Source organism: Peromyscus leucopus, chromosome 19 (genome assembly GCF_004664715.2).
Source record: "Peromyscus leucopus breed LL Stock chromosome 19, UCI_PerLeu_2.1, whole genome shotgun sequence".
Lineage (NCBI taxonomy): Eukaryota > Metazoa > Chordata > Mammalia > Rodentia > Cricetidae > Peromyscus > Peromyscus leucopus.
The window spans coordinates 11,588,001-11,608,967 of record NC_051079.1 but is presented as its reverse complement, the minus strand read 5'-3'; the positions used below and the strand labels follow the sequence as shown (position 1 = coordinate 11,608,967).

Here is a 20,967-nt window from a genome sequence, read left to right as displayed (position 1 = left end):
GAGACGTTGCAGGCCTGTTCTCAGGAACTGCCAGGCAGACTGGGACTCACAGTCACGGTTAATAGCAGCGAATTGCCAGCTCTTGATGGGTGGGTAGTCACTCCTTTCAGTGGTTGCCCCCTGGGGGAGAAGGTAGAAAAACAGAGGGAGGGAATTAGACTGGCTTTGCACAGTTGAGCAGGTTCATGCCGCTGGATCAGTGGCAAGCATTGGCAGGGCTCCACTCTGGGGAGGCTCACAACGACATCACAGTCTCATTTTTACCAATTGGTGCTGCTGTATTACCAGTGGAGCACAGGGGGAGAGCAGAGGGGAGGGCGAGCGGAGGTGGGGGGATGGGAGGGAGGCAGAAGTCTAAGCTAAATTAAACAAACAAACAAAACAAAAATGCATGTTCAGACCAGTTAGCCCACTTGCTAATTGTACAAAACTGGTATTTGAAGTTCCCTAGATGATTAAAAGGTAGACTCCCAGACTCTCTGCATAACCTTAATTTTTTCAAGGTTCTTTGAGTGGAGAATGGCTTATAATAATGATTTTGACTAATACATTTTTTGACATGCAACTTTAATGCTTAGCCTGAGTACAACTCTAGAGCATTTCATGTGTACTCAGCTGTAAAGAGTGATGATTTAAAGGCCTAATATAAGGGAAAGGTCGTTCTAGAATGAACCTCTAACAAATTGCATAAAGGAAGCTTATTATTCCATGAGTATAGGGATATGAAGCTCTTCTGATCATTTTTTCTGCTTGGTTCAGAAAGAATTGTTGAGATATGAATGGGAGAAGAAGGAAGGAAAAAATGAAACAGAAATGTGCAAGCAAGGACCATTCTTTTGATGGTTATGATTCCGTTGCCACCTAAGACTCTACAATAATGTGGTTATTCATCTCCTCTTTTGTTTTGGGTGAAGAATTCGCTCTAACAAGAAAATGCTGCTGTTGGTTGGAGGGTTGCCTCCCGGACCGGACCGGCTCCCCAGCAATCTGGTTCAGTATTATGATGATGAAAAGAAGACGTGGAAAATACTCACAAGTGAGTGTACTTATTTATTTCCCAGGCTGTTTGTTTCAGACTGGAGTTGTCTTGATGAATTAAAAAAACGTGGTTAATCAAATCAGACACTGTATTGATCTGGTATCCTTTGGAGTTTTGTTTGTATATCATGGGAGATTTAGAGTAAAAGACTAAATTAACATTGCCTAGGTGGCCAATTTAGTAGTGGAACAGGCCTAAATTAAAGCTGGCCTGGTTTGTGTTTCTGTGTGTGTTGGAATGGATGGGGGTGGGGCAGGGAACAGAAATCGTCCCCTAGAAATGCTTTTGTTAGAGTTTTTGTTGTTGATACAAATCGAAAGGTTGTTTAGTCTGAACACTAGTAAGTTTTCACATGTCAAAATGGTAGGTGTTTTAGTTCATTATCTCTGTAACCAACATCCATTTGCCCTGTAAGCATCCTTGCCCACCTTTAGTCTGGAGGACCAGGTATTTCCAGAAATGGCCTCCTTAGGCTGCTCGAAAGCTTGATGGGCAGACATATTCGCGGCTTCCCCCAGCTGCATTAAACTGTGCTTGCCAACGTCCAGCCAAGACTCTCCTCTCCTCTCCTTAAAGGGTGATTGTGTTTTACAGCAGAACTTTTGCCTTGGGCACTGAGATTTGGAACGTATTGTTGTATCGGTTACGATTCCTGATCTGATGCAGTCATGGAATCAAAAATCATCGTTTCTTGAGTGCAGTAGGCTGCTCACACCAGTCCCCTTGTGGGCACAGTGGCTGCACTGGTCAATAAAACTAAATTTTAACTGTCAAAATTGCCCAGAGCTGTATAGATAAAATAATAAATGAGCAATTTTGATCCATGAATCAAAGCCATACATTTAAAACCAACAAAAGTGAAAGTTAGCTTCCTTATTCTGTATGTCTTTCAAGCATTTGTGTATTTTAGCAGATTGTTTTTGTAAAACCATTTCCTTGGCTCTTCCTGAAAGACCTTAAAATAATAGAGGCAGGAAAAGAGTTTCCCTTCAGAGCAGAATAAGAGTGAAGACAGATGAGGTGGGGACTTAGGAGCTGCCCGCCCCCAAGACCTGCAGTAGCATGTCCAAGCACTGCATCGAGACGGCTCCCTGGACGCCACTATGCTATGGTTGTAGTAAGGAAGTGGCTGACAAGAAACAGCAAGATTAAGCAGGAAGAGGAGGAGGAAGAAAATAAGTTAATGAGGTCTTGAAAAGGCTTTTGATTCTCTTTTGGATGAAAATGCCATTTCCCACGGTTTAGACATCTTTGTGAGTGAGCCAGCTGTATTTCAAAGATGCATCAGAAGCCAGCTAGAGTAGAATCAGAGAAGCAATGTTCTGAGACCACCTGACCTGACCAACAGAGAACTCCTGTACAGACGACATGCCAACTCAAAGGACAGATGGAGAAAGGACAAGAGAGTTCCATAGAGAAAATCACAAACAGCGCATAAGAGACACCAAGATCTTCAACTCCACTAGTAAAAGATAAGCACTGATAAACCCACCTGCTTTCCCAAACACTCCACACGGCACCCAGTTTGGGACTTACTGAGACCCTCCATGCCAGGGAAAAGGATCGTAAACAGCATCTCCAGAAGGCCTTGTGCTTGAATTTTTTACATTTATTCACTTGGTTGTTTGGTGTGTGTGTGTGTGTGTGTGTGTGTGTGTGTGTGTGTGTGTGTGTGTGTGTCCATTGACCTGCCGCAGTGTGCATGTGCAGGTCAGTGGGCGACTTGAAGGAATCAGTTTTCTCCTTTGATCATGTGGGTTCTGGGGATCAAACAGATCACCAGGCTTGGCAGCAAATGCCTTTATCCACTGAACCATTTCGTCAGCCTCTTATCTTCATTTTAAGTCATGCTCAGAGATAGACTATCAGGTCTCTTACCCAAGCTGGGACAGTTTTGAACATGAAAAGGGATCTATTAGTTATGCCTGGACAATAGCCATAGGCTGCAACGCACAGCTGTCCCCTGATTTAAAACTTTCATATTGCCTCAAATCTCCACTTTCATGGCTGTAAAGCATGAACTTTCAAACCTGGACTTGAACACGGTCTCTCACTTGGACCACGCCCTGCAAACAGTCTGGGTTGGTTTCTCCTTGTCAGACACTTGAGTGTTTTAAAGTAGCTTTGCATGCATACATCATCTAGCATGCTGCAGGTACTCAATAAATTGTAAGTGCTACCACTAGCTACTGTTAACACTACAACCAACATCAGCACAAGAGTTGTGTCTTTATACCGGATGTGTGTCGATCACTGACATTCTCCATACAGAGTAGAAAAAGAACAGTTCAACCTGCTGCTCCGGAGTAGGAAGCCTATTTTCCATAGTTTTCATGTGTGAGATGGAATTATCTACAGACTAAGAAATAATATTAGATGGTTACCTATCTACTCAACTCATCTGAAATGAGATAAAGATACTCACATTCTGACATAAACAAGTTCCTACAGTGAGAACATGCTTAAGGATTTTGAATCTTCCTTCTATCCCAAGGCACACTCAGAGCTCTGAAATGAAAATCTGCTTTTCTGATACTCTTCATGTCCTTGGGATTTGTGCATTAAAAATACACTCTATTCCCTGCCAGTCTGGGACCCTGTGGCCCCAAGTGACAGCATGGCTTTAGTATTTGTTAAAGAAATGATGATACTTTAGTATGGATAATTTCTGTTGGTTTCTATTTTTTAAACTAAATTTGAAACTCATCCAAGTCAGAAAAAAATAAGTCATTACCATTGCAGGGTCCATGTAATTTGGGATATGAAATTATAAATGAAAAAAGGTCACTCACTAGTAAAAAAATATTCAAATTCTCCCCAAGTCCAATGAAACATTAGGGATTGTAGAACTTCCCACTGCCATTCTTTTGACCTAGAAGTGCTAAGCTGGTTCTCAGAGAGGGGCAGGATGGCAGTTGAGGGTGGGAAACAGTCTCCTAGCTCAGGGTCTGCTTGTTAATTGAAAGACTATTCTCATGCAAACTTACATACCAACCAGCAAGCTCCTGACACCTGGGATTAGCTGGAGTTTTGGAGCCTTGGAGTATTTTTCCCACTTAGCTGGAGCAAGCATTTCTCAATGTGTCTTGTAGACATGCCCCTCTTCCAAAGAGACTGCTACCCAGCTACACACACGCTGCCTTGTGGGAGCTACGCCATTTGCATACATTATAGAACAAAGAGGAAGTAAAAGGATTTAGGGACCATTACCTAAGAAATAATAAGCTGGAGAGCACAGGTGAGTTGCAGGAGGGAAAGAGCACCAGTGCAACCCTGAGAGAAAATTTCAAGCCCTCTAGGTGTGTCTCAGTGATTGAGCCCATGCCTAGAATGCAGAAGCCCCTCAATCCAAACCCCAGCACTGCAAGAGCAAGCAATAAACAGCCAACTAGGGCCTTGATCCACCCAAACAGCAACAAGGACAGTTGTCCTCCCCAAAAAGACTGCCTTGCTAACGTGCTGGCAGACACTGCTCTTTTATTCCTATTTGGAACAATTATTTATTGTAACACTATAGAATTGAGGTCTAAGAACACTGATAAAGCTCTCCCACCTCTGTCCCCTAGAAACAACATCTGAAACGGACTGTGCAGCCCTTTGTAACTGTGGCATGTTGGGTAATAACAGTAAAACTGGGCATTGTTGGTTCTTTTGCACATTAAGAACAAAAGGGAGGGGCCAGAGAGGTGCCGCAGGTAGGTCCACTGGCTATTCTCCCAGAGGAGCCAGGTTCGAGTCCCAGTGCCCACATGGTGGCTCACTCCAGTTACAGAGGAGCTGATGCCTTCTTTTGGCCTCCATGGGTGCCAGACATACATGTGGTGAACAGACATGCAGGCAAAACATACACAAAATAGATAAAGCTAAAAATAAAATCAATTAGTAAAATTTTTAAAAAAAAAAAGAACGAAGGGGAAATTGAAATGAACTTTTATTCATTTCTATTTTGCAGAGTTCTTTCCTCCGTCTCTCACTCCTGCATGCACCTTCCCATTCATCCTTGGCTTCTTAGAAAGCAGTACGGGGGCCATGGGTATGAAAATGGCAATGTAGAAAAGCAGGCCTCCCGCCCTGAAAGCCCTCAGTCTTTGTCAAAAAGATCAAACCAATCAGTTCCTCCGCCACTGTGCACTCTTTCTAACAGTCTTTGGTACACACTCAAGTTTACACAATTTCACATGTGGAAGACCCTCAACATTTTCCAGGGGCCAACCCTGAAAAGCTGGGCTCCATTCATAGTCTGAACAGGCTGGTTTCTTTGCTGATGGGTGAAGGTGCTTCCCAGCAGCATGCCCCCTTCTGCCTACATTTCAGACAAGAGCTCTTATTTATTATATTTTTTTCTTGCAATTACAGAAACAATGTTGTCAGAGTACAGTTTTATGCTTGCAGGTGCCAGCAGAGTCCCCCCTTGGTAGCACGAGGATGAAAATAATGGAGTTGGGCTGGCTTGTTCCTTCTTTTTATAATTTTTAAATGTTAAATGAATTTTCCCCTCAGCATTCATTGTAATGGATTTTATTAATGCACTTCCCTACATATATCCCATTGCATTTTGCTCTTCTTCATCCCCCTCCCCCACTGCTCTCCTGTGTCCTTCCTCTCCTCTTGCTGGACCCTGCCCTCCTCCAAACAGCGACTTCTGCTGTCATGTCATAGTACCCCACTGTCCCCCTTTCCTCCTCCTCCTTCTCCCTCTCTCCCTCTATCTCCTCCATGAAATGGCCTCCTCTCCATTTTCATGCCACACATGCACACACACACACATATACAAACATACACACACACACTCATGCACACACACATATACACACATACACACATAACACACACACATGCACACACATGCACACACACATATACACACATACATACATACATACATACACACACACTTTTCTGTAAGAAGCAAACAACTAGCAATAAGAAAACAAACTAAAGAGCTATTTATAAGACACTGAGCTTTGGTTCTCAGAGATAAACGAAGGTTTAATCATCTGCAATGGTGATGATGGAGACTGGTGTACATGCTGCTCTGTTGGGGGAACGTCAACCCTGTGTGCAAACACATCCAGTGGGGCTTCTTCCCTTGATTCCATTTCTTGAGTCCAGTCAACTTTGTCCTTTGAGTATATTGGGAATAAAGCTAGTCAAAAAGCTAATAATCACTTCTTTTTAAAAATTTTTTAGGTTTTATTTATTTGTTTATCGTGTGTGTGTGTGTGTGTGTGTGTGTGTGTGTGTGTGTGTGCTTGCGCGCATGTGTGTGTGTTTTCACCTGTGTAAAATCCACAGAGCATGTGTGGTCAGAATACACCTTGTGGGAGTCTGATCTCTTGTACCATGTAGATCCCAAGGATCCAACTCGGGTTATGAGGCTTGGCACCAATCACCTTTACCTGCTCAGTCATCTCACCAGCCCCAATCATTTTTGTTTGTTTGTTTGTTTTCTTTTGATTTTTCAAGACAGGGTTCCTTTGTGTAGCCCTGGCTGTCCTGGAACTCTCTCTGTAGCCCAGGCTGGCCTTGAACTCACAGAGATCCACCTGCCTCTGCCTCCTGAGTGCTGGGATTAAAGGTGTGTGCCACCACCACCCAGCTAATCATTGTTTCTTGCAATTACCTATTTTCAAGGAAATAAGTAAGCTCAGTTGTTCCATTGTGTTGTGTTTTTTTATATTTGTGGTTCCTTTTATTCATAGTATCTTTCTTACCAGAAAACCAAAACCACAAATTATTTAAAATAATCAAAGCCCTAGACAGGAGGATTATCCATGGATAGTGAACACTGAATTTCAGTAGAAACTAAGAAAATAGTGAGATGCTTCCAGAATCTTCTGGGAAATACCCAGCAAGAATTTGGACGTACTAGCAGCCTTCACCCACTCCCGTAGCAAGAAGTTACTGAGTACCCGTCTTGGATGACCAGGTGAAACATACATGCAATCTCTCCTCTCAGTAACCTAAGAGGGGTCACTACAATATACAGTAAGCTACAAAATGGATTAGGAAACACTAGGTTACTCTGGGAACACAAAATGGGAAGCCCCTCACCTAAACAGAGATGTTATGGAACAGCTCTCTCTCTCTCTCTCTCTCTCTCTCTCTCTCTCTCTCTCTCTCTCTCTCTCTCTCTCTCTCTCTCTCTCTCTCTCCTCTCTCTCTCTCTCTCCTCTCTCTCTCTCTCTCTCTCTCTCTCTCTCTCTCTCTCTCTCTCTCTCTCTTTCTCTCTCTCTCTTTTTGAGACAGGGTTTTTCTGTGTAGCTTTGGAGCCTGTCCTGAATCTCACTCTGTAGAACAGGCTGGCCTCGACCTCGAACTCACAGAGATTCACTGGCTCTGCCTCCCGGGTGCTGGGATTAAAAGTATGAGCCATCACCACCCGGCTGGAAGCTCTCTTAAAGTGACCTTTTATTTTGAGAAAACGGGTAAGAGTTGACTAAGCAAAGAGGTGACTGGAAAAGCATTTTGGTCTCTGGAACGATGTTTGCCTAGCTTGCCCTTGGGTCCCCAGCGCCACAGGGACAAATGAAAAGGAAGCAATAATTTGAGTATGGCTACCTTTCTAAATTTTTTATTTAGGTGTTAGTGAAAACATAGTCATCTAAGGAATTTTTATCATAGCATGGCGTTGGTCTCACAGCTTGGAATTTGAAGTCATAAAGCAACTGTTCCTATGGCTTTGGGCAAAAAGAGGAGGAGGAATTGTGCCCTGACTTTTTAAATACGTTACTATCTAATTTTACCTTCAATGAGCTCCTTCTAATTTGAAATACATGGCTGCGCATTGCTATATATCTTGAATTATTTGCTGCTGAAGATTCACGCGCCAATGCATTAGTGGATTTCTCATAGATTTTTTTTTTAATGTATGTGTGGTGGTCACTCCCATCCCTGTGTTTCAAGTAAGCTGGGTGCTTCAAAAAGCCAGTGGGCTTGATTTGACTTCCTTGTTTATTCCTGGCTTATACTTCCTTTAAATATAGTAATTGCTTTTTCTCCAGAGAGTAGCATGTGTACAAATAATTCCAACGCCTTCTTCACACACACGCTGTGGCATTTGCTATTGAGTGTGGCTTAGAGGTATGAGTCATGAGGGCTCCTTAAAAGTGGCCTGTATCATTTGTAAGTAAACTATAGACCTAGTCTGGGAACTTCTTAAATGTCAGCACTGGCTTACTGAAGTCCTCACCCAACCAACTTTATTCTCCTACCCAAAATAATTCATGTCTTCTCTGCTACACTGAGCCAAAACAGAGATTGCCATGCCCTTACCAAATCTAGACTTTTGTGAGAAAAACCAGCATTAACCAAGGTATCAGTGTATCCTAACAAAGACAGTGCCCTAGAGGAGGAAGAATAGAAGATCTCAGAATGGAGGGGCCTGGTTCAATTTAGGACTTGTGGAGAATATCACCCCGAAAGAGGCATTTGAACAGAGAATTGAAGGCAGGCAGAGGTCCAGGTAAAGATGAGAAAAGAGATTGCTCAAACAGTTAATGGTAAGTACAAAGAACCTTCCAGAAAAGGGTTGTGAGACTGAGGATATGGCTCAGTCAACACAGTGTGCGCTGTGCAGCCAGGAAGACTGGAGTTCCATCCGAGCACACGAGTCAAAGAGATGCATAAGTGGTCCACATTGCAATCTCATCACCAAGACAGAAAGATCCCTGGGACTCACTGACCGGCCAGCCAGCCGAACCACAAAGTGGTAAGGCCCAAGTCCCAGTGAGATATCCTGCCTCCAAAGGTAGACAGGAGGAAGGGCACTTGAGGTTAATCTCTGGCCGCCACATGCATGCACATACATGTGAACACCTATCAGCACACACAGGTGTGTAACAGCCCAAACACACATCTGCACCCATGCATACACACACATAAATAACATTTGGGAAAGAAGACGCATGGATAAACTCAGAGAGTAGGCTGAGGGGCCAGGAAAGATCAAGCTAAAGAACACAGCAGCATCCAGCCACACAGGAACTTCTATGCTAGGCTCACAATTTTAGTCTTTACATCACATGTAGAGAGGAGGTGTCATGTACAGAGTCACATATTCACTGCAGAGCAGAAGTGAGAACAATGTCCTCTGGGTCTCCATCAAACCATGGTACCTCAGTACATCTGACTGCAAAGTTCTATTAGTCACCCAAGTCCAAGCACATGAGATTTAATCTGTGCCCATGTAGCCACTGTAGCCATGAAAATCTACATGGATCCAATGTTCCTGGCATAGCACCACATTTGTAAAACAGAACAGATACAGGCTAAATGAACCGAATCAACTGACGCCTAGGGTTCAAGAATGTAATCTAGGCTTGTGAAGGAAATTGCACATTCTGATGTGTGAGCCACACAGTTTTACATACATGATCTCTGACAAGTTCTAATTCAATGCACTTTGTCTGTATCTTGGAAGTTATGCACACACATGTGAACACTCATACATGTGCACACATACACACACACAGAGTAACATCTTGAGAAACAGGTAGATCTAAAGTGAAACATATCTCCAGCATTTGCTGCCTATAACATGCATTTCTTACTCTCTGATCATTTTTTTTCTCATTTGCAAAATGAAACCAATTATACTCACTTCACAGGATTCTTACTAGAATCAAACTATTCAAATAAATATCCAAGTTCAATATGTAGATTGTAGTTGTTCTCAATCAATTTTTACCCTAGTTTAGTTTAACTTATATTCTTTAAATTAAAAATATTTTTATATATGAGTGATTTTTCTGCATATATGTCTGTGCACTACGTGTGTCCTTGATGCTCATGGATGTCAGGAGAAAGCATTGGATCCCCTGGGACTAAAGATACAGATGTGAGACTTCATGTGTGTTCTGGAAATCAAACCCAGGTCTTTTGGATGAGCAGCCAATGCTCTGAACCAGTGAACCATTTCTCAAACCAAATTTATATTCTTTAATAATCAAGTAAAAGAAAATTAAGAATTTGGTTCCTGTGTTCACAAAGGTTTGGGAAATAAGACATACCATAGTGGATCCCTTGAAGTGCTGTGTGTCACTCGTGTGGGCTTGGCTGCACTCTGGTGAGAAGGACTAACGTTTCAGAGACTGGGAATAGCAAAAAAATGAGCCCCTAACTCAAACTCCACATCCAACACAGGTTGGCTCCAAGCCTCTGCCCCACAGGGTTGCTTAGGGTCCAGGCACATGGGCTCCAGATACACATAGAGGAAAGGACGTGGCACCTTGACCTGTGTGAAGTAGAGGTAGGTTTCATCAATTCTGCTCCATCACCAACTACAATACTTCAAGACACTGCAATCCTCATGAAGTTTTGGGAAAAGAACCAGAGAATTTGACCAACTAGGCATTGTCCCAACTGTGATCTTTCAGGCCCTTCATACTATGCTCAGAGAAGCCTAATTCTCCTTCCCCCGGGAAGACATTACCACAGTCCTCCAGTCTCCTCATGTGGAGAGCTCTGGGTGATGGTTGATCAACTCACCCTCTTGATTATTTGTAATTCTTCTTGATCTGGACATAAAAGGAAAAGTCATATAGAGCTTTGAAGGGCATCCGTCAAGGGCTGGCTGCACTCTTCCAATGGGCCCACCTCAACTGAGCTTCCAACTATTTGTTCTTTGCAGTCAGAGGCCTCACTCCATAGAGATCAATTTTTCTTCCCATTCTCCTCCTTGGTTATACCTGAAGTGAGGCTGAGGGATGTGCTTTGGGAATGTGCTTTCCTGAGAGCAAAATAATTTCCTGAGTACATTTAACATCAATAAAAACTTAGGGGGCTGGGCATGGCGGCTCACACTTTTGTTCCAGCACAGAGGCAGGTGGATCTCTGTGAGTTCAAGTCCAGTCTGGTCTACATGGTAAGTTCCAGAGCAGCCAGGGCTACATAGAGACCCTGTCTTAAAGAATCAAAATAAATAAATAAGCAAACAAATAAATGGGGATAGTTATAATTTTAAATATGTAATTCTTAGCAGCTCCTTTGAACCATGTTGGTAGATTTGGGGGACTTTAAGCCTTTAGCAAATGCCAGTGGTGTCTCATGTTTCTGTCCACTCCATGATTTACAACACTATCCACATTTCTTTTCTGGTGTATTTTAAGGTTACTTTTATCTTTTTCCTTCTCTTTCTTTCTTTCTTTCTTCCCCATTTACCTCCTTTTCTCACAAAGATACACATGTGTATGCACACATTCCCTCTAATGATACCTTCTAATGCTCTCTGTATATTTCTTTCTTTTTCACTCTGTTTCTTGAGTACAAGTTACTGGGTATACCATTCTAAATTGAAACTTTCTTTTCAAAAATATTTTTAGTAGCATATGTATATGTTTGTATGTATTGGGGATGGAGTGAGTGTAGTGTGTATGGAGTGTATTCACAGTGAATGTGTGGAGGTCAGAGGACAACTTTGGGACTTGGTTGGCTCCTTCCACCATGGGTTCCAGGGATCAAACTCAGATAGCTGCAAGAGCCTGGACCTCCTGAACCATCTTGCCTATCCCCTTAATTGAAACTTTCTTCCTGACAGCCAAATTGGATGAAATTACTGTCAAAAATACACTTTTAATTTTGCATTTCTCATGAATCAACCTTTAGTTTTTACCTGTTTGTTCAAAATTCTTCTCTGTTTCATCTTTTACCAGATGGGGGACATCCAAAGCTATGTTCATGAACACACACACAAATACACAAATACACACACACACACACACTCACACAGCGAGAGACAGAGACAGAGATTTCTGGGTTCTGTTTCCTTTCAGTCCTGTTTAGAAATGAGCAAATTATTTCCTGAGATCCTTTTTCAACAAGGTTATATATATAAAATCTTTTTTAATTAAGAAAAATTTTAATTCATTTTACATACTAATCACAGATCCCTCTCTTCCCTCCTCCCACCCCTCCAGCCTTGCCCCATTTCCTTCTACAAAAAGGTAAGGCTTCCCATGAGGAGTCAGAAGAGCCTGGTACATTCATTTGAGGCAGGTCCAAGTACTTCCCTCTGCATCATGACTGTGCAAGGTGTCCCACCATAGGTAGTGGGCTCCAAAAAGCCTGTTCATGCATCAGAGATGGATCCTGTTCCCACTGCCAGGGGCCCCTTAAGCAGATCAAGCTACACAACTGTCTGGTGTATGCAGAGGGCCTAGTCCAGTCCCTGGAGGCTCCATAGGTGTTGGTCTAAATTTCATGAGTTCCCATCATGATCCTGATGTCCCTTGCTCATGGAATCCCTCTTCTCTCTCTTTGACTGGACTCCTAGAACTCAGCCTGGTACTTGGCTGTGGATCTCTGCATCTGCTTCCATCAGCTACTGGAGAAAGGCTCTATGATGACAGTTAGGGTATTCACTGCTCTGATTACTGGGGTAAGCCAGTTCAGGCACCCTCTCTACTATTGCTAGTAGTCTATGCTGAGGTAATTCTTGTGGATACCTGGGAACTTTCCTAGCACTCAGTTTCTCCCTATCTCCATGATGTCTCCTCTATCATGGTATCTCTTTCATCGCTCTTCCACTCCATCCCTGTTACAGCTTGACCACCCCATTCCCTTATGTTCTCATCCTCCATCCCCTACCCTCCATTGCCCATCCCTCCTTCCCAGTTTACTCATGGAGATCTCATCTATTTCCCCTTCCTAGGACAATCCATGTGTTCCTCTTTGGGTCTTCCTTATTAGCTAGTATCTCTGGAGCTGTGGGTTGTAGTCTGGTTATCCTTTGCTTTACATCTAGTATCCACTTACGAGTGAGTGCATACTATGTTTGTCCTTCTGAGTCTGGGTTACCTCAGTCAGGAAGGTATTTTCTAGTTCCATCCACCTGCCTGCAAATTTCATGATGTCATTGTTTTTTACTGCTGAGTAATACTGCATTGTGTACATGTACCACATTTTCTTTATCCAGTCTTTGGTTGAGGGGCATCTAGGTTGTTTCTAGGTTTTGGCTACTACAAATAATGCTACTATGAACATAGTTGAGCATGTGTCCTTGTGGTATGATTGAGGATTCCTTAGGTATATGCCCAAGAGTGGTATAGCCGGGTCTTGAGGAAGATTGATTCCCAATTTTCTGAGAAACTGATTTACAAAGTGGCTGTACAAGTTTATACTCCCACTAACAATGGTGGAGTGTTCCCCTTGCTCCACATCCTCTCCAACATAAGCTGTTATCAGTGTTTTTATCTTAGTAATTCTAACAGGTGTATGATGGTATCTCAGAGTCATTTTTATTTGCATTTCCCTGATGACTAAGGATTCAACAAGGTTTTCAAGTACAGCTGACAGCAACCAATGCATGTGACCAACATTGTGTTTCCAACCTCTACCTTAAAGGTGGGATTTGTTAAATAACTGATCCACCTTCCAACAAAGAGCAGATTTTACTGAATGATGTTTCCATACACCAGCAAGTATTTCCATCTTTATATCACCCCATATCAACTCCTTTATAACATTGGCCAATGTGCCTCTTGGCATCCACACCTGCATTTGTCAGTTAAGGCTCCATAATAACCTCACAATTGTAGCAAGTCATGGACATAAAGATTTATTTCTTTACTTATCTCATATGTATGGCAGGTTAAATGGGGGCTTGTTCTACATCTTATTCTTATGTACAAATTGCTGGAAACCCCTCATCACAATTAACGTGTCAGGGAAGAAGAAAATCTCATATTGATTCTTAAAGCTTCTCCCTCCTCCAAAATATCATATTGTTTTCCCAAAATTACAAGGCCACACCTAACTCCAAAGTGCATCAAGAAGGACTGTCCTCCCAAGGTGTCAGAAAGATCAAAATATTTGTTTTTAATCTTGTTTCTTCTGTACCCTGTTTTAGTCATCCTAGTTACCAGTGAATCCACACTCAGGAACAGAAGTGGTGATCACTGGTGTCCATTGACTCTCCTTCTTATGCTGTCCAAGTTCAAAGCCCAGGGATGGCACTGTTCACCTGTGGGGTGATCTTTCCACTTCAGTTATTCAATCAAGATAGTCTCTCATAGATGTGTCCAGAGGTTTTTCTCCTAGGTGACTCTAGATAGATCCTGTCAAATTGACAATCATTATTCTTCTTCACACCTCCTCACTATACAACTTTTATCTAATTTGGGGTGTGCGTGTATGTGTGTGTGTGTGTGTGTGTGTGTGTGTGTGTGTGTGTGTGTGTTTGCATGCGTACAACTGTTAGTTTGTTCTGAAGTGCTGGAGATCAAGCATAGGGCTTTGCACACCTAGGCAATTGCACCTCCCCTGGGCTATATCTGCAGCCCCATAATATTTAATACCCTATCTTCATCTATGTTTATTGCTAATAACTCAATACTTCAGACTGGGTGAGTTCTAAAGAGATTGGGTATCGCTCACAGTTCATATACAAGGTCAGAAGACTGAACTTGGTGGTGGACTTCTTGCTGGCAAAGTCCCAAAGCAACAAAAAGCATTGCAAGTGTGCTCTGGCTCCTTCACCCTCTATAGAGTCACCATGGGGCTCCCTCTCTGACAGCCTTATCCCAACCCCAATTACTTTCCAAAGGTTCCTACTCTTGATGTTCCATAGTAGGACTAAGTCCCTACATTCTTGATGTCCCACAATGGGGATTAACTTTCCATATCAACTTTGGAAGAAGCAACCCATCTTCAAACTCAAATCATTATGACCAAGCATCCCATGTTCTGCAAATATTGAGCTCACTTTTCTTGTCACATGCAAAATATTCTAACTCATTCAATAAAAATTTTTTTAGTCAAAATAGATAGCTGTCTCATGCTCTTTCTGCATTTCCTGGCTCAGAATGACTGTTGTCAGGACTGGTGCCTATTGCCCCCAAATTACCTGCCTCTCTAGTAAAGAAAAAAAGTTTAGAAGTACATTTCAAATATTATTATAGTATAATGCTTTGGGAACTAGCTTTTCGAATATTCACTTCCTTCTAATAATTTAAATGTGTTTGAGTTTATATAGAGTCCTCTATTTTTACTATTTATCATGTCTAAATATGCACCTAGAATATAGTCACACAAGTACATACAACTGCAGATACCAATTACACAGTTATACACAATTCTTAAAGAATCAGGAAGGTCTCATTTAAACAGGCACCAGGCACGGTGGTATGCATCAGTAATCCCAGCACTCAATAAGCTGAGGCAGGAAGATTAAAAGTTTGTGGCCAGCATGGGCTACAAAGTGAGATCCTGTACCCCCCCCCAATAAAATATGAATGGAAATAACTTTAACAATAACCACTAAGAGTAATAAAAAGATGGTTTTGATGATCAAAGAATATTTCATGCAAATATCTCCATAAAAAAAGGTAGAGGTGCCGAACCTGGTGATTTATGCCTGTAATGCACTTTGCAGGCTGAGGCAGGAGGATTGCATGGGTTCAAGGACAGCCTGAGCTACACAGTGAGAAGTAATGAAAGCAAAGTGCGTAGAGGGATGCTGTTGCTTTTCAAATCCATTAAATGACCCTATGGCAATGTCATTTATCAAACATATCTGTTATAAAAACGCAACTGGTTAGAATTTGAGGTTTTATGTGTCATAGGCAAACTGACTCCCATTCCTGGGAATGCATGGCTACTCTGTTACCACACCTCCACTCTCATGAAGTGTTTTGAATGATATAAACTTCTGTGATACTGCAAGAGCCTTAAGAATCATGTGTGTCTATATAATTTGTGTCTACAGTGATACATGTTGTTTGCATATAAAATAGATGTGTGAAGATTGACCTTAGCTGGCATAAAGATTGCTTTCATGAAAAGAGGGACAGACATGTCCTTACATCTATGATTAGCAAACAAGGCAGCATACTGTTCCTCACCAGGTATTCTAATTCTTAATCCTTGCCTAGTCATTAAAGTCTTAATGTATTAAAGAAGAAAATTAAGATTGAATTCTAGTTCTTTAACTAGAATGAAAATCATTGTGAGCTTCAAAGATGAAAATGTTGCCACATTTCTATGTTGAGAACTGCTAAAGCACTTTCAGAAAACCCTACTGCTAAGGCAATGATGTATCACTTTTACTTTCATTATATGTTTTTAATCAGAGCGTGACTTCACACTAGACAAAGCGATGCTTTATGCATGGGCTCACTTGTTTTTGCTAAAATCTTCTGACATGATTAATTTTACTTTAATGCTTTTGTCTTGTTGTAATGGTAAGGATGATGGGTATAAACCAGGCACAAATACATGCGTTTCCATTATAATGCCTCTGAGCATTAAAAATATCTTAGATGAAAGGGAAAAAAATCACAGGAGACTGGTCCGACTGGAATTAAATTTCTTGCTACCTGAACACACAGTGCATGAGATTAAAAAAAATGATTCAGTCATTGTTTTTAGTTTTATTTTGGGTATTTTTATAGCAATTTATTCATCTGTATGATGAGATCTGAGGAGGGAGAGAGATCGGAGTGCATGGATTTCTTGATCGAGTTCGTAGCTCTGCAACATTCACCTCCTTCGCAGTGTAAGGAGACAGCAGTGTTAACTAGTTCTATGCCAGGAGTACGTGTCACCAGGTCAAAGGACATTGGAAGAGAGCATCTCCAGGTGATGCTCTGGCTTAGATAGAGGCTAATTTTGCTCATATTGATTTCCCATAGAAAATAATTGTATAAAATAGGTATTGTTTGTCCAATTCACATAAAGCAAGGACTTGGGTGATTTGAAGAAGGAAACAATAGGTCATTCAACAAGTGAGACCTTCTTTGTGAGTAGCCATTGAGGGATAGGTTCCACCATAGTCATATTTTCCTCTTTCCCTAATAAATGATGGAAATGTGTCTGTAATAGGAGTGTAGCACCTCCTTCTTTCTACGCAGCCTGTGCATTCATTTTACTTGTATCCCAAGTAAATCCTGTTCCAATGAGAACATCATCCAGCCCCATCCAAGAGCACTTGATAAAGTCAACTCCTCTATCTATGCAGTCCCACACGGTAGCTACTAGCCACAGCTGGCTTCTGGGCTCTTAAATGAGGCTAATATGACTGAAAAACTGATTTTCTTTTTTCATTTTTATCATAATGAATTTAGGTTTAAGCTACCTTCTTATAGCAAGTGGCTTCCATATCAATAACACAGCCCTTGGTGGTGAAAGCTGGGTGGTGGCACTCACCACCTCAACCCAATCTATTCCCCAAAAGAAATGAGGGGGAAAAGTGACTGTTGTTGTTTTATTTCTGTTGCTATGAAGAAATGTCCTGACAGAAAGTAACTCTGGGAAGAAGGGGTTTATTTAGCTTATACTAATTCCAGGCTACAGGTCATTGTTTGGGGGAGTCAATGAAGGAACATCACATACACAGCCAAGAGCAAAGAGAAAACAAATGCATCCTTGCTTGCTCTCATCCAGCTTCCTTTACTCCAATACACTTCAGAGCCAAGACTGTAAGATGGTCCTGCCCATGCTGGGCTGCATCAGTCAATTAACCATCAAGACTGCCTCCCAAAGCATTCCAGAGACAAACCTGATCTAGACAATTATTTCATCAATGCTCTCTTCTTAGATGATTGTGGTTTGAGGAGCGTTGATAATTTAAAACTAACCATCCCAGTGAGCTCCATGTATACATAGTATAAACTGAAAAGCACGAATAACCCCATGTGATCCATGGCCCTGTACTAGGGCTTCTCTTTTTGGCTTCTCATGATAATTTCATGAACCCTTGTGTTTTCATCTGAGGTACTTAATACATTCATTTTCAAGAGCTGTCATGATTATTGTACTGGATCCCTTAAGACAAACCAAAAAAGCCCATAGACAAGTTCATGGGAGTTCACAAAAATGGATTAAGAAGCCAGGTAGCAAGGAAGGAACTGGTTTTGCCTTAGAGCAGTGGTTCTCAACCATCCTAACGCTGTGACCCTTTCATACAGTTCCTTATGTTGTGGCGACCCTCAGCCATAAAATCATTTTCATTGCTACTTCATAACTGTAATTTTGCTGTTGTTATGACTCATAAAGTAAATATCTAATATGCAGGGTATCTGATATGTGATCCCTGTGAAAGGGTCTTTTGATTCCCAAAGGGGTCACCATCCGCAGGTTGAGAACCACCGCCTTAGAGCCTTTTGATGTCAGCATAGGAACTAGGCTGCACAATGTATTCGTTTCCAAGGACTGACATGATAACGCGCTAAGTATCTAAGACAACGAAAACATTTTTCTCACTGTTTGGAAGCTAGAAGCATTAGAGTGTCTGCGGAGCCATGCTGGGATCCAAGGTTCTAAGGCAGAATCGATTGCTACTTTACCTCTGGTAAAGTGCTTAGCTTTTGGTATTCCCTTGCCACTGTTCTGCAGCTCACAGCCTCGCCATCCAGTGTCTGTCTGCTTCTTCCATGCCTTTTCTCCCTGTGCCACCCTCCATAGCTGAAGTTTTTCTAACTTCTCTTATAAACATAACTGTCTTTGTGTTTAGGGCCTACCCTAACCCATTATGACCTCATCTGCCTTGGATCTTTAAGTTAAAGATGCTGTTTCCAACTCAGGTCACATTTACTGCTCCTTGGTGGAAGAATTCGACCTTTCTTTTCTTGGAGACACAATCAACTTCCTGCACCCAAATCATGACACATCTAAGGGAAAGACAAAAGTCACTAATCACTCCACTCATATTTATCCATGTAACTCTCACAATAGCCCTCCGCAGCAACGGGCATTAGTTTTATTTATGCTTCCGATGTCTATATGGAGGCACAGAGACATGGAGTGATTTGCTCAAGGTCACACAGATGGTAAATGGCAAAGCCAGAATGTATACCAAATAAAGCCCCAGAGCCCGCACCCTTGCTGCTCCTCATTACTCTGGTAATAGCAGAGCACATGCTGTAAGAGGAATTAGAGCTAGAACAGTCGACAGGCTCCTTGATCGTTTCCTGCAGAATAAAACTGAATATGCCCTGCACGAATAGAGTACGCTACATCGTAGACAGGCTTCCTTCCTGAACCTTCCGTGCTCACCTTTGTTTTTCATTGAAGACTGAAAAAAGACTACAACAATGAATTCTAGCAAATGCCTTTTCCATACCTCTTGATTTGGCCATCTATTGGATGATATCTATTGTCTAATTTTCTGAATTATTCTGCTAATGTTATAAGTTACTTCTGTTTATTTGTACACGTTATAATTTCATTGCTTCTCTAGAATAAGTTAAATCATATAATACCTTTAAAAGAAAGAGGAAGGAAGGAAAAGGGGGCTTTTGGGTTATTTTCTGGTGAAAGTTATTTTAGTTCTTTATTCCCAGAACACCGGAAGTTTCCATCATCTTTTTCTTTGTGGACTTCCTCCCTTTAAAATAAATCCTAACTTCAAGGTCTGTGTACCAAGACCTCTAAAGAAAATCTGCTTCAGCCTAGTACGGTGGTACACACCTTTAGTCTCTGCATTTGGGAAGCAGAAACAGACAGACGAGTTCCAGCCCAGCCTGGTCTACATATGAGTTCCAGGCCAGCCAGGGTTGTATAGTAATAACCTGTGTTACAAAAATATAATCTGCCTCATGATGTACTAATGATACAAAGATACTCTTTGACTGTGAAATATTAGCAGACTTCAGACCTTTGCTTTGTGTTCATTCACAAATTTGTTTGAAGTTTCTTTATTACTGTAACCATTAACTTTACCAAGTATCAGGACCTGCTTTTATGTGCGCGTAAATATTTCATGGGATAAAATTCCTTCTTCCATTTTAGAGTCTTCGGGGTTTTTAAATAATAAGACATCCTTTTATTCTTTATTCTTGTCAAAAACCCGAGTCATTCTCCTCACCTGAGCAATAATCAAAAGATAGGAGCAGGTGAACTAAGGGGAAGTGTAATGCTTGTTTGCTTTCAATTATATCATGAAATTTACAGAGGTTTGATATGCCATATTGTGACTGTCACAAATACATGCAAATGGGTTTCTAAATATAATCCAGGCAACAATCCAGGCTGGCTCTCATAATTGACTTGAATCTCTAATGTCCAGCTCAGTTGTGAATCCGGCATTGCAGCTCCATCCTCCATGCCTTCCTTCAGTTAGCATCAGCCCCAGACTTAACAGTGTCATCAGTAGACACAGGTACAGTGCAAAGCCAGGAGGCTAGGACTACTAAACTGCTTTTCTATGTCCAATAACTTTTGTTGACCTTTAGAAATGGTTAGATTTCCTATACTCTGTTAATTTAAAAAAAATGGAGCTAAAACGGGATGTGATGAGATAATCATATTAAGTAAATTAAGTCAGTCTCAGGAAGAGAAATATTGCGTGTTTTCTATCAGTTGTGGGGCAGGGTTGAGATGGGAGAGGATAAAGGGTTATTGAAGGAATATGCTCAAAATACATTGTACACATGCACAAAAGTCAATTTATGAAAGTCAATGAAATATAAATTTAGAAAACAGAAACAAAATTCATATTTTTAAAGAAGCAGCTTTTGTTCCTACTACTGACTCTGATTTAGTCTTTTATAAATATGAAAGCTGTTGCCCGACTCTGGTGGACTGCATAAAGCCAGTGATGGGAGTTCAGTTCTTTTTTCAGCTCAGCTGGTTTCCTGCACAGGAAAAGACCCTGCAAAGCTGTAGGCTGTGTGTACCTCAACCAGCTCCTATATGTACTCCCAACCAGGAAATGTGGCCGTTGAGAGCTGCAGTCTACTGAGAGACAGGACAGAATGGCACAAATCCATTAATGCCACTGGAAAATAACAGGACTGCTCTTCGGGTGACAGTGGCTCCCTAGCATCATCCTCATGCATGCTAATTTGTTAAGCAGAACTGATGGGGACAGAGAGAGTCCAGGGCTCTGCGAGGGCGTCTGTTTTCCTTGTTTGCAGAATACAACATGTCACTTGAAAGAATGCAAATAGCAAATACATGCACATAAACATATTTCCTGGGATAAACAATTC

General features: G+C 41.6%; 1 protein-coding gene across 1 annotated transcript in view; it reads left to right on the top strand.

Annotated features, from left to right (window-relative positions):
* The window catches only part of Klhl14 (kelch like family member 14), a 109,746-nt gene that overhangs the window by 30,116 nt on the left and 58,663 nt on the right, over positions 1–20,967 (top strand). Inside the window, exon 2 of the mRNA XM_028887718.2 lies at positions 915–1,036. Coding sequence (XP_028743551.1) covers positions 915–1,036 — 122 coding nt within the window. The remainder of the gene's footprint in view (positions 1–914; positions 1,037–20,967) is intronic.